This window comes from Mauremys reevesii, linkage group 9, assembly GCF_016161935.1.
Source record: "Mauremys reevesii isolate NIE-2019 linkage group 9, ASM1616193v1, whole genome shotgun sequence".
NCBI classification, from domain to species: Eukaryota; Metazoa; Chordata; order Testudines; family Geoemydidae; genus Mauremys; species Mauremys reevesii.
Window position 1 is genome coordinate 102,782,864 of NC_052631.1, and position 13,097 is coordinate 102,795,960.

At 53.5% G+C, this 13,097-nt stretch overlaps 1 protein-coding gene across 3 annotated transcripts in view; it reads left to right on the forward strand.

The window, feature by feature from the left end:
* The window catches only part of MED12 (mediator complex subunit 12), a 68,639-nt gene that overhangs the window by 30,211 nt on the left and 25,331 nt on the right, over positions 1 to 13,097 (forward strand). For all 3 annotated transcript variants that reach the window (XM_039488442.1, XM_039488443.1, XM_039488444.1), the window contains exons 24-26: positions 1,083 to 1,184; positions 3,207 to 3,320; positions 6,869 to 7,032. In XM_039488442.1, coding sequence (XP_039344376.1) covers positions 1,083 to 1,184; positions 3,207 to 3,320; positions 6,869 to 7,032 — 380 coding nt within the window. The remainder of the gene's footprint in view (positions 1 to 1,082; positions 1,185 to 3,206; positions 3,321 to 6,868; positions 7,033 to 13,097) is intronic.

The following is a 13,097-nucleotide window of genomic DNA, read 5'->3' on the forward strand; positions in this document are numbered from 1 at the left end:
TGCAACACACACTCACCTGAACAGAAGGGCTGTCACCCAGCCCTGAACCTCTAGCTCGGCTCTCTGAATCATGCAATAGCCTGCTGGGCATTCTGGGAGTTGTAGTCCACAGCTTGTTTGAACAGAGGAGGTATACTACAACTCCCAGAAGGGAGTGTGACCATGTGCTCCTGTGCAGTGAGCCAAGTAGTTGTCACCACTGCCAGTCCTGGCTGGGTCTGTGTGCATCAGAGTCGCTCCGTCTGTGTAGGGGTGTCCGAGCTCCCCCTGGGTGGGAGCAGCAGTGCACATGAGCACCCAGGATTATAGCCTACCTACCTAGAGTAGGGTAGGAGGTATGGCAGGGGCGGAGCGGGCAATGAGGCAGCAGGTCTTTGTGGAGAAGAGAGAGGGTGGTTCGGGGCTGGGCACAGCCTTGTGTCATTGGTGCATGGTGACCTGTGGAGCTGTTGGTAGAACCCTGCAAATCCACGGATATCCATTTTATATCCCTGGATAATATTTGTGGATTGCGGTTTGGATGTGGATACAAATTTTGTATCCACGCAGGGCTCTACCAATGCCACACTGTGTGCTGGAGTCTGCAGACAGTCCCAAATAAGAGCTCAGAGAGGTATGAACTGCCCCATATGCCTCACTCTGGGTGTTTAATTCTGAAACCTAACAATGTGCTTTTCATTCTCAACATAGTTAACTCTCATTGCTGATCATTTTGCAGGAACGTCCTACTAATATGCTCATCCCCTCCCTCCTCCTGGGGCTCCCTAGCTCCAAAACCCCCTGCCCTTGCCCCAGCTGTCTGACCCGCCAGCTTTGCCTTGCTGATTTCAGCCCCCCGCTGCAGCACGGTAAAGCTGAGTAGGTACGAGAAGCTTAGAATACATTGAATTTCATGTAGCAATTAGGGCCTGGGGAGTCTGTGCTGATTGGATTGCTCATTTGCATATTAATTTCAATATGCCCTCCTCCCCCCTTCAGGCAGAGTGCAGGCCACTCTACTGCAGAAATTAGGGCCAGCGGCTGGACAGTAGAGGTGAGCTGTGGTCCTGTGAAATCTCCATTGATTCCTTTGCTTTCTGTAGCCTGCAGTGAACAGGATTCGGAACCGGGGGCCCGTCTGACCTGTCGGATTTTGCTACACCTGTTTAAGACACCACAGCTGAACCCATGCCAGCAGGATGGCAGTAAGTGAGCTGGGTACAGAAGCCTTCCTCCATAGCAAACACTGTGAGCCTGTGGGCCGCCTGTGCTCACTGGATCCAAGTGGAGGAGCTCCTGGTGCTGTCCTAGAAAGCCTTGTCTTACCCTGGGCAAGGCAAGACTAGCCTTCTGCTGAGTAGTCCCATGCCCTGGGAAAGGGAGTGAATGGGGAATGCATTTGTACAGCTTCCCCCTGTATGTCACTGTGTGGTTAGCCAAGCATGTGCAGAAGGAGTCTCCTCCCTCTGCAGCATCAGCCACTGGGCCTCACTGCAGGCAGGACACCAACCTTGGTGTGCTGTGGGTTGATGTACCTTGCTCTGTCCCAGACATTATGCTAAGAGCTGAAGAGTTTGTCAGCCAGGGTCTTGTGCCACCTGACATCAGTGCCAGAGTCTACTCTGTCCTCACCTACACATGCCACTCCCTAGCTGGATTTGGACATGCCACTCCCTGCTTCTAGCACCGGATTCTTCAGCCTACCCAGCTTCTTGTGTTGCTCTCTGCAGTTCTTCTCACGTCCTGTGCCTGTAGCCAACTGGCTTCATTGGAACCTGCCGTTTCCTTCTCTCCAGGAGATTCAGATTAGAGAAGCTCTATAACCTCTGTATTTGGCACTGGGGCAACAGCTGCTGGAATCCCGTGTCCAGTTCTGGTGTCCGTGATTGAAGAAAGATGATGTAAATGGGAGAGGGTTCAGAGAAGAGCCATGAGAATAATTGAAGGATTGGAAAACATGCCTGATAGTGATAGATTAAGGAGCTCAGTTTTAGATTATCAAAGAGAAGGTGAGGGGTGACTTGCCGACAGTCTGTAAGGACCTACATGGGGAACAGAAATTTGATGATAAAGACGTTCTTCGATGTATCAGACAAAAGTATAACAAGATCCAATGGCTGGAAGTTGAAGTTAGACTTTAATTCAGACTGGAAGTAAGGTGTACATTTAACAGTGAGGGTAATTAACTATTGAAACAATGCACCAAGGGTTGTCGTGGATTCTCCACCACTAGATGTTTTAAAATCAAGTTTGGATGTTTTTCTAAAAGACCTTTAGTTCAAATAGAAATTCATTCAGGGCAGGTCTCTGGCCTGCGTTACACAGGCGGTCAGACTAGATGATCACAGCGGTCCCTTCTGGCCTTATAATTTATGAATCTTCCAAGCCATAATGGCAGCAACCCCTACTCCTCCTGCTCCTTCCTGACACCCTGCAGTGCCTGCAGAGAGCAGCTTCTTTCCCCTCGACTCCCGTCTCTGCGCTGCCCCCTGTATTATCCCATTGACAAACCCCTCTCCTCTGCTTCCCCAAACTCTGCAATCTGCCTGTCCTTCCCTTTAAACACCCCCACGTGGCCCAGGCACACTAACCCTCCGGCTCCGAGTCTGAGCAGAGGGGCTGGGAGCTGTCCTCACAGCAGCAGCATCTGGGTTTCACTCTGGCCCCAGCGTATGACCCTCTCTTCATTGATCTGTTGCTGGCTCCTCTCCTGCCCTAGGGCTGCCATGCACACCTCTGTAATGTCTCAGACTTGTCTAGTTTGACTGCCCTTTCTGTTTGGGGTGGAACCAGTCCTGCAGAGCGCCATCCATGGCTCATCATCTGTACATTGTCCCCTCACTCCTCCAAATGTGGCTGATGCCCCAGGTTAGAGTTGTGCTGAAGTCTGGACTTGGTTGCACAGACATTGCTTCCTGGTCATCTCTATGAATTTTATGGCTGTGTTACACTGGGGTGGTCCAGTGCTGCACAACACTTTGCCTTTGTGTAGTTTGTCAGCCAAGTTGTTCAGAGACACCCCCACTCTTGGGTGTAGACAAATGTAATTGGCTCCATGTTACAAATGGGGAAATGAATAGTGCCAAGCTGGCCCAGTGAGCTAGTAGCAGAGCCAGAACTGCTGGCCCTCCGTCCGCCGTACTGGATAGTGCGTGATTTGGGTGGCTCTGGAGGCTGGATTTTTCTCACGTACTGGGATTTACACTTCTCCTTTGTCCTTTCTGCAGATAAGCCCACAGTGGGAATTCGTTCCTCCTGTGACCGCCACTTGCTGGCTGCTTCCCAGAACCGAATTGTGGATGGAGCAGTCTTTGCAGTGCTGAAGGCTGTCTTTGTGCTGGGTACGTATCTTATCCTAGACTGGACCTGTGAGAGGGAGACAAGGAGTGTTGGGGGAGCAGGCAGAGTGCAGAAAGTTTGTGCTACAGAGTGTTGGACTGCGAGAGATATATGATGACTACATAGGAGTAGTCCTGGGGGGATTCTGCGCCAAGAAATTAAAAATTATGCAAAATTCTGCATATTTTATTTGTCAAAAAATGCAATAGAATCACACCAGTTTCAATTGTTTTGGTAATTTATTTAAACTACAATACAGAAAAAAGTCCCAATCACTATTCAGCATTTCCTAAACACATGAAAGTGAAGTTACAAACACTGGGTAATAATATCCTGCATTCCAGTTATAATCTTGGATTTTCATTTAAATTACATTACTGAACACCAAACAACATGGGGAAAAAAAAAGTAGAATGTTATTTTAAAGTGCTCAGACTTCCACACATGAAAGTCGTACAGTTTTGCTAATCATTGTCCTGGACCTGGCTGGGTACTTTGGGAAGTGCTTGGTTCTGATTGTCCTGACATTTTATTGACTACTTGGTAAATGTTTTTTTTTTTTTTTGCCCTCAAAGTCTTTTTTTTTTTTTTTTTTTTTAATGGGTAAGTAAAATAAATCCTGAACTGTAATCTAACCTCATTGTGCCACTTTGGCACAGGAAAAAAATGAGAGAGCACATAGATCTTCCTAGCTGATTCCCTTACTGTCGTTTATAAGGCTTTACATCACTCTAGCAATGTAGAGGCCTTAAAACTTTCACAGGTTTTATGCTCCTGGAGGAATTGACTGAGGGCTTGGCTACACTTACAAATTTGCAGCGCTGCAGCAGGGTGTGAAAACACACCCTCTCCAGCGCTGCAAATTGCGGCGCTGCAAAGCGCCAATGTGGTCAAAGCCCCAGCGCTGGGAGCGCGGCTCCCAGCGCTGTCTGTTATTCCCCACAGGGAGGTGGAGTACGGACAGCGCTGGGAGAGTTCTCTCCCAGCGCTGGTGCTTTGACTACACTTAGTGCTTCAAAGCGCTGCCGCGGCAGCGCTTTGAAGTGCTAAGTGTAGCCACAGCCTCAGAATGGGAACAGTTAACTAACAATAGGAACATTAACAATGTTACTATGTAGGCAGGCTGCTACATTTCTGCCTTTAGCGTGCCTCCTGCATAATAAAAAGTCCTACCCTTCCACACCAGGGAGCTGCAGTAGCAAGCGAGAAGGGCAGAGTGTCCCCCCCCACTCCCCCCCGCTGATCAGGCACGCACACCCAGCCCCCCTTCCCAATCTTGAGGCTGCTCCAGGCATGCTGGAACAGATGTGCTGCTGGGGAAGAGGTGCGTGTCCCCCAGCAGATTTTTTGTTGCATTTTTCTGTATGGGGAGCACAGTAAAATGTGGGCCATATGAACTCTTTGCCCCAGTAGGGGCGCAGAATTCTGTTGGGAGAAATAGGAGGGGTAGATGAGATCTGTTTGATGGAGAAATGTCTGGCCTGTGCTAAGCTCTCTCCCTGGGGAATATGTGGGCTGCATGGATCTCTCTGCCCCGACGTTGGTAGCTGGCAGGGATGAGGCTGTTCTGTGCTGAGCTCTCTGGCTGAGGGCTGTTGGTTGGGGATGGGGACAGAATGGCCTGTGCTGAGCTCTGGGACCGTGGGGCAGTAGCGGGGCATGGGAACGGCCTGCGCTGAGCTCTGGGGCCGTGGGGCAGTAGCGGGACATGGGAACGGCCTGCGCTGAGCTCTGGGGCCGTGGGGCAGTCGTGGGGCATGGGGACGGCCTGCGCTGAGCTCTGGGGCCGTGGGGCATGGGGACGGCCTGCGCTGAGCTCTGGAGCCGTGGGGCAGTAGCGGGACATGGGGCGCCCTGCGCTCCGCCCTGGGGCGGTGGGGCCGTCGTGGGGCTGGGGGACGGCGTGCGCTGAGCTCTGGGGCCGTGGGGCATGGGGACGGCCTGCGCTGAGCTCTGGAGCCGTGGGGCAGTAGCGGGACATGGGAACGGCCTGCGCTGAGCTCTGGGGCCGTGGGGCAGTAGCCAGGCATGGGGACGGCCTGCGCTGAGCTCTGGGGCCGCGGGGCATGGGGACGGCCTGCGCTGAGCTCTGGGGCCGCGGGGCATGGGGACGGCCTGCGCTGAGCACTGGGGCTGCGGGGCAGTAGCGGGACATGGGGACGGCCTGCGCTGAGCTCTGGGGCCGCGGGACATGGGGATGGCCTGCGCTGAGCACTGGGGCTGCGGGGCAGTAGCGGGACATGGGGACGGCCTGCGCTGAGCTCTGGGGCCGCAGGGCAGTAGCCAGGCATGGGGACGGCCTGCACTGAGCTCTGGGGCCGCGGGGCATGGGGACGGCCTGCGCTGAGCTCTGGGGCCGGGACATGGGGACGGCCTGCGCTGAGCACTGGGGCCGCGGGACATGGGGACGGCCTGCGCTGAGCTCTGGGGCCGTGGGGCAGTAGCGGGACAGCCTGTGCTGAGCACTGGGGCCGCGGGGCAGTAGCGGGACATGGGGACAGCCTGCGCTGAGCTCTGGGGCCGCGGGGCATGGGGACGGCCTGCGCTGAGCTCTGGGGCCGCGGGGCATGGGAACGGCCTGCGCTGAGCTCTGGGGCCGCGGGGCATGGGGACGGCCTGCGCTGAGCTCTGGGGCCGCGGGGCAGTAGCGGGACATGGGGACGGCCTGCGCTGAGCTCTGGGGCCGCGGGGCAGTAGCGGGACATGGGGACGGCCTGCGCTGAGCTCTGGGGCCGCGGGGCAGTAGCGGGACGGCCTGCGCTGAGCTCTGGGGCCGTGGGGCAGTTGCGGGACATGGGGACGGCCTGCGCTGAGCTCTGGGGCCGCGGGGCAGTAGCGGGACATGGGGACGGCCTGCGCTGAGCTCTGGGGCCGCGGGGCAGTAGCCAGGCATGGGGACGGCCTGCGCTGAGCTCTGGGGCCGCGGGGCAGTAGCCAGGCATGGGGACGGCCTGCGCTGAGCTCTGGGGCCGCGGGGCAGTAGCCAGGCATGGGGACGGCCTGCGCTGAGCTCTGGGGCCGCGGGGCAGTAGCGGGACATGGGGACGGCCTGCGCTGAGCTCTGGGGCCGCGGGGCATGGGGACGGCCTGCGCTGAGCTCTGGGGCCGTGGGGCATGGGGACGGCCTGCGCTGAGCTCTGGGGCCGTGGGGCATGGGGACGGCCTGCGCTGAGCTCTGGGGCCGCGGGGCAGTAGCGGGACATGGGGACGGCCTGCGCTGAGCTCTGGGGCCGCGGGACATGGGGACGGCCTGCGCTGAGCTCTGGGGCCGCGGGGCATGGGGACGGCCTGCGCTGAGCTCTGGGGCCGCGGGGCAGTAGCCAGGCATGGGGACGGCCTGCGCTGAGCTCTGGGGCCGTGGGGCAGTAGCCAGGCATGGGGACGGCCTGCGCTGAGCTCTGGGGCCGCGGGGCAGTAGCCAGGCATGGGGACGGCCTACGCTGAGCTCTGGGGCCAGGAGGAAATTGTATTCAAGTTCAGCGTCCATTGTGTGGATGGCTCTGGTTTTTGCTACTGTTGCATTAGGTGACCCTTTGCCTCTTGGTTACAGGAGATGCAGAGCTGAAAGGCTCTGGCTTTTCCCACCCTGGAGGGGTGGATGACCTTATGGAAGATGAGCTGGGTGCCAAGAAGTCTGCTGGCCGGACAGTGTCCATAGAGACGGCCAGCCTGGATATTTATGCCAAGTATGTCCTGAGGAGTATCTGTCAGCAGGTAAATCTGGCTCTTGTGCCCCACCCTGTCCCTGATCCCGGCTGCTGACAGGGCTGTCCCTCTGCCTATTCGGATTTGGTGGATGTTCTCTTCTGCTGTTTCAAAGAAGCTGGGCACAGTTTTGCCACGTGGTGGTGCTAAGAATGAAAAGTTGCTGAACAGAGCTGACTGGTACTCTGGTTTTGGAGAGCTCAGATGCTGTGTATTCTGTAGGGCTCTGGTGCCACCACTGTGCCCCTCCCCCAGGGTGAGATGGAAGTCAGTAGCCCTCTACACGTGTGCTGGGGGCAGAGAAGAGAGAGCATGAGATGGAGGGGTACTTGAAGTGATATAAGGTGGCTCTTGCATGTCAGGTTGAGGCATTCCTGGCAGCTCGGCCAGTTCTATAGCTGAGCTTGCTCACCTGCAGCCTGTGTTTTTGTTGAGTTTCAGGGAGAGCCACTTACTTTTTACGTGCCCTTTTCAGGGTTGTCCTGGCTCTCAAGTCTAATAGGGTCCTGGGCACCATCCAAGCAGTGCCCAAGTCCTGTGCTGCCCTCTTTCCCCTGCCCTTCTGACAGTCTCTTGAACCTTTCCCTTCTCCACTGCTCTCACCACTTTCTAAGATCCACAAGAAATGAATATGTTAGGAGACACTCTGGGTAGCAGGGGCCTTGATAGGTGGGTGTAGCAGGGGAGGCTCACCCCAAGTCAAGTAGATGAGCAGCACATTTTTAATATGCATGAATTTACAAACTATTTGACTGATTTTATTATTGGTGGGAAATTGTGCTTTCTTCTTCGAGTGCTTGCACATGTCGATTCCATCTAGGTGTGTGTGCACCCACGTGCACAGTCATTGGAGATTTTTGCCTTAGTAGTATCCATAGGGCAGGCTGTGGCACCCCCTGGAGTGCCGCCCTCATGCCGCAGTATATCAGGTACTGCCGGCCCTATGCCCTCTCAGTTCCTTCTTACCGCCCATGACGGTTGGCTGGGACCTGGTCTTGCTTAGCAAGAGAATTAGTGGTTCTTCACTGTTTAGGTTGTTCTCCTTTGTTATTTAGTCAGTGATTAGTTAGCTGTTAAGTGTTTCAGTAGTAGTTAGAGTCCCGGCGGGATATTTGATTGAGGGCCCTCCTCATGCTCTGTGCCCAGCTTCGGAGCCCTCGCACTCGGACTCCACACCTGGTGCTTTGGCGTCAGCATGCAGTGCACCACCGGCACTGGGATCTGCCTAGCACCGTTCCCCCTCACCAGTAACGAAGAAGCAGTCTAAGTTGACTGGTCTGCAGGCACCGTGCAAGGGAACTTTGGGCAAAGGACCTGAGTTAGGGCTTGTGCCCGCAGTGGAGGCTCTCGGGGGTACTGCTGTGGACCTGCCTCTGACTCCGGGGAACAGTAAGGGATCCCAGCCCATCGCAGGGCCATCTGCGTCCCTGGTGGCCAAAGAACAGTTAGGCCAACCAGCACCACAGACACCTGGCTGCATGGTGGATCCTGCCAAGACACTGGCTTAGACAACCAATCTGGTGATCAGACAGCCCCCGGACCACAGGCGTCATTCCCCTTCGCCATGGCCAAGGACCCTGGTACTGCAACCTCGGCCTCCAGCGAGGAGGCCCAGATCTCTGATGCCATGGTCTGTGCTTACAAGGCATGGAACTCCGGAATCACGACGCTGATCCCCGTATTCTCTGAACTGACGGTCTTCCCACCAGAGATCACCAACGTGCCCGTCATCATCGCCTCGCAGGTATTTCAGGCATCAGTCCTTTCCAGCATGAGACCATTCCTGGTCATGGCACTGATCACCGAGGCTCCGGTACCATTCTTTGGGCAGGCACCAGCCCCTCGGCTTCCCTGTAACGGTCGCCGACGAGTCAGTCGACAGACTCAGGCTTCCACAGCCCCACCCTGGTCACCAGAAGGGCAGTGGTCTGGGTCGGAGGGACAGTTCAGCTCTTCCCCTGTACAGGGCGAATCGTCTCCCAGCCAGGAACCCATCAAGGCGCCTGCGGCACCAGCATGGGGTCAAGGGCAATGGCCCGCCCAGTGGCAATACTGGAACCTGTGGTGGGTGCCTGTAATGCCGGCACCATACTCCCACTGCTCCTCCCAGGCTACATCAGACAAGCTACCCCCAGCGCAGCTGGCACCGGTTTCGGACCAAGGGGCTGAATCCGAAGCAGTGACTCCACTGGAGGCCACGGCGACTGCAGAGTGGTCCCTGACGCAGCAAGGGGACGCTCCCCACCCCCTGGTGGTGCAGTCATCCCCGGACGAGTCAGTGGCAGGGGAAACTTGCAAACTGGTAGACCCCCCCCACCTGATGACTTCAGGGAGCACCAAGCCCTACTTAAGAGTGGCAGCCAACCTGAACTTGGAGGTTGAGGAGCTAGCTGAGGAGCCCGTTGACCTCTTGAATGTCATTCCCTCCTCTGCCCCAGCCCAGGTCACATGGCCCGTTCACCCCGGAGTCCTAAAGATCGCCAAGTCAGTGTGGCAGACCCCAGCTTCCATTCTGTCCACATCAAGAAGGCGGAAAAGAAGTATTATGTCCCCACAAAGGGGTTTGACTATCTATACACGCACCCTTCTACGGGGTCCCTGGTTGTGTCCGCTGTCAACGAAAGGGCCAGGCAGGGCCAGGCGAGTGGCATCCCCAAAATAAGGATGCCAAGAGGCTGGACTTATTTGGGAGTGTAGCAGGGTGCTGGTGCAAGGCACCTAATTAGCCCCTGCTCAGCAAGCCCCAATCAAGGGAAATAGATTGGGGCTGGGGAGAAGTCTGGTGCCTGGCCTTTAGAACTGGCTGCACCTGTGAGCCTGAGGCTTCAAGGGCTATAAAGGCTGGCAGCCAGAAGAAGGGGGGAATGGCCAGGGGAAGGTCAGTCTCCAGGCTGAGGGCAGACTCCGTGTAGGAGAGGAGATTGTCAGGCCTGCAAACTCTGTAAATAGTATTACTGGTGGTGGGAGAACTTGTGTAAATAAAGCCACTGGTGCTGCAGCAAGGGAAGCCTCTCTGTGCTTTATTGGGGCAGCAGAGGGCCCCAGGAAGAGGGGCGGGCAGAGGACCCTGTTACAGGGAGAAATATTTATTCAACAGCGAGCCTCCAATTCAGGGTCTCTAACCATCAGGCCCTACTTGGCAGATACAATTTCAACCTGTGGGACTCCATCGGCAAGTTCAAAGAGAGCCTCCCACAGGACCGGGCACAGGAATTCGCCACTCTGGTGGAAGAGGGCAAGGCAGAAGCCAGAGGTGTCCCCCAGATGGCCTGAGATGCCACAGACTTGGTGTCACCTCTGCAATAGCCATGAGGTGTAGCTCCTGGTTACAGACCTCCGGGCTGTTCCAGGAGATGCAATCCACCCTCCAGAAGCTCCCTTTTGAGGGAACAGAGCTATTCTCAGAGCTAACTGATGCAAGGCTCCAGGCCACCCTCTGCTCCTTGGGCCTGCATACTCCTCAACAGGCTAGAAAACCGTTTCCTCCTTTAGAACCCATGGTAACTCGCCCCCTCTATTACTTATAGACAAAGATGGTGTTTTTGGTGTCCGTTAGCTCAGCCAGATTAGTCAATGAATACAGGCCTTCATGGTAGGCCCTCTATGTTCCTTAAGGACAGTGTCATCCTTAGGCTTCTCCTAAGTTTCAGACTTTCACCTGAACTAGTCCTGTTTTCTTCCTAAAACTTACTCCAGCTCAGACAAAATAAAAGTGTACACCTTATATGTGGTGAGAGCCTTATCCTTCTATAGAGTTAGGGCAAAGCATTCGCATCCTCCCCCGTCTGTTTGTGGCTTTCCCAAAAAGGGTTTCCACTCAGATTATCCAGCTGGGTTTTGGACTGTGTTAAGGTTTTGGTATCAGATAGCTGACAAGATCCTCAGGGTCATGTTAGAGCCTATTCCATGAGGGCTCACACTGCCTCCACAGTGTCTTTAGGTAACATCCCATTATTTGAAATAGAGCAGCTTCCTGGAGCTTCGTTCACACTCTCACCTTCCATTTTGTCCTGGTTCAGGCTTCCAGATCAGATGCCAGCTTTGGTAGGGCTGGCTTGCCATACCTTTTTAAGTAGGACTCCTCTTCCCACCTTCAGGTTAAAGATCACTGCTTGTTAATCACCCAGAGTGGAATGTGTGTGCACAATCACTCGAAGAACAGTTGCTTATCCTACAGTAAGGGTGGTTCTTTGAGATATGTTGTCCACACAGGCTCCATGATCTGGCCCTCCACCTGTTCTCTTGGAATTCTTATTGGCGAAGGAATGGGGTGGCAGTTGAGGCTGCCCCATCCTTTAAGACCCCAACGTCTGTGGTTGTGAGGATACATGAAGCAGGGGTGCTGCCATAGTGGATGCTGTCAGGAACTCTGCTGCCTCAGGCTCGGTTGCCTAGCAACCCCATAAGCTTGGCTGCACCTAATAAATCCTCAGTTAGTGACTGTGCTCCCTGATTGGTCAGAAGAGCCAACAGATCACCATGTAAACCCTGTAGCAACAGGAACTCAGTGGCCGCTCAATGCATTCTCTGCCCACAGCTGCGCCAGACCTACTTCCTGGGCAGCCCTTACTCCAGCCCTAGTCCCTGCTGATTCCTGTCTCCTGGCTCTGACCACTGGCTTGTCTCCTGACCATGACTCTAGCTCTGCCTTTGGGCCTGTTCTGGCTTCTGGCTCAGTCTGTTGGTAGCCTCCTGATTCTGCTCTGACCACTAGTGTGCACCACCTGCACTTGGGAGTGTGAACGACATTGCTGTTCAAAAAGAGTCAGATCTTGTGTGGCTGGGTCACCTGGGCACCATGAGTGGAATCTGCATGGACAACACATGTGTTGAAGGGTAAGTAACTGGTCTGTTTTCAAGTATATCAGGAACAGAAGGAATCCGGATGGATAGTATTGGCCCATTACTAGATGGAAATGGTGGAATTATCAATAATAATGCAAAAGAGCCAGAAGTGTTCAATAAATATTTCTGTTCCGTATTTGGAAAAAGTCCAGGTGATGATGATGATGCCATATCATAGTGTTGAAGGTGAAATACTTTCAATTCCAACGGTAACTAAGGATGATGTTAAACAGCCGTTACTAAGGTTAGATGTTTTTATATCAGCAGGTCCAGATAACTTTAATCCAAGAATTTAAAAAGAGCTGGCTGAGGAGCTCTCTGGACCATTAATGTTGGATTTTCAGTAAATCATGGAACACTGGGGAAGTTCCAAAGGATTGGAAGAAAGCTAATGTGGCAGTATTTAAAAAGGATAAATGTGACAACCCAGGTAATTATAGGACTGTCAGCTGATGTCAGTCCTGGGCAAAATAACTGAATGATTTGTACAGGACTCGATTAGTAAAGAATTAAAACAGGGGAATATAACTAATGCCAAACAACTTGGGTTTATGGAAAATAGATCCTGTCAGACTGACTTGATATCTGTTTTTATGAGACAAGCTTGGTTGATAAAGATAATAGTGTTGCTATAATATACTTAAACTTCTGTAAGGCATTGACAACATTGACGTCATTTTGATTAAGAAACTAGAGTGATACAAAACCAACATGGCATATGTTAAATGGATTAAAAACTGGCTAACTGACCGCTCTAAATATGTAACTGTAAATAGGGAATCATCATCAAGCAAGTTTCATCTGTTTCTAGTGGGACCTGTAGGAATAATTTTTTGGCTCTATGCTACTTAACATTTTTTATCAATGACCTGGAAAAAAGCATAAAATCATCAATGATAAAGTTGGCAGATGAGATTAAGATTGGGAGAGTGGTAAATAATGAAGAGGACAGGTCACTGGTACAGGGTGATCTGTATCGCTTGATAAGCTGGGATCAAGCAAGCATCCATATCAGTATGGCAAATATGAAGTTGTACACCTAGAATCAGAGAAGGAGGCCACACTTGAATGGGCAATTCTATCATGTGAGGGAGTGATTCTGAAAAAGACTGGTGGTCATAGTGTATAATTGGTTAAATGTGAGTTTGCATGAACATGAGCTCCCAGTGCAATGCAGTGATCAAAAGGGCTAATGCAATCCTTGGATGGATAAACAGGATAATATCAAA